The sequence below is a fragment of the Apaloderma vittatum genome, unplaced genomic scaffold (assembly GCF_000703405.1).
Source record: "Apaloderma vittatum isolate BGI_N311 unplaced genomic scaffold, ASM70340v1 scaffold33840, whole genome shotgun sequence".
Taxonomy (NCBI): Eukaryota; Metazoa; Chordata; class Aves; order Trogoniformes; family Trogonidae; genus Apaloderma; species Apaloderma vittatum.
In genome coordinates this window covers 1-257 of record NW_009696806.1, presented here as the reverse complement: position 1 = coordinate 257, position 257 = coordinate 1, and the positions used below count along the sequence as shown (strand labels likewise).

At 61.5% G+C, this 257-nt stretch overlaps 1 protein-coding gene across 1 annotated transcript in view; it reads right to left on the bottom strand.

Annotated features, from left to right (window-relative positions):
• The window catches only part of MYO18A (myosin XVIIIA), a gene marked incomplete at both ends in the record, with an annotated part of 5,067 nt that extends 4,966 nt beyond the window's left edge, over positions 1-101 (bottom strand). Inside the window, one exon of the mRNA XM_009876349.1 lies at positions 3-101. Within this exon, the coding sequence (XP_009874651.1) occupies positions 3-101 (99 nt within the window). The remainder of the gene's footprint in view (positions 1-2) is intronic.
• Positions 102-257: the final 156 nt, after the last annotated feature.

Here is a 257-nt window from a genome sequence, read left to right as displayed (position 1 = left end):
TCGCTGACAGCAGATACCTTGCTCTCCCGCTCCCGCTTCTCTCTCAGCACCTTCTGCTTATCCTCGTATTCCTCCTCCAGCTGCACCTCCATCTGCTTCAGCTGGGAGACAGCCCAGGCTGCCGGTCAGGGCAGTATGCAGGGATCAGGGACCCCCTCTCGCGTGTCCCCAAATACCGGGAATGCCAGGTGACCCCACCAGCCAGGTGTTTGCGCAACCAGAGGCAAAAAACCCAGCGTACGCTGGCCAGGGCAGCC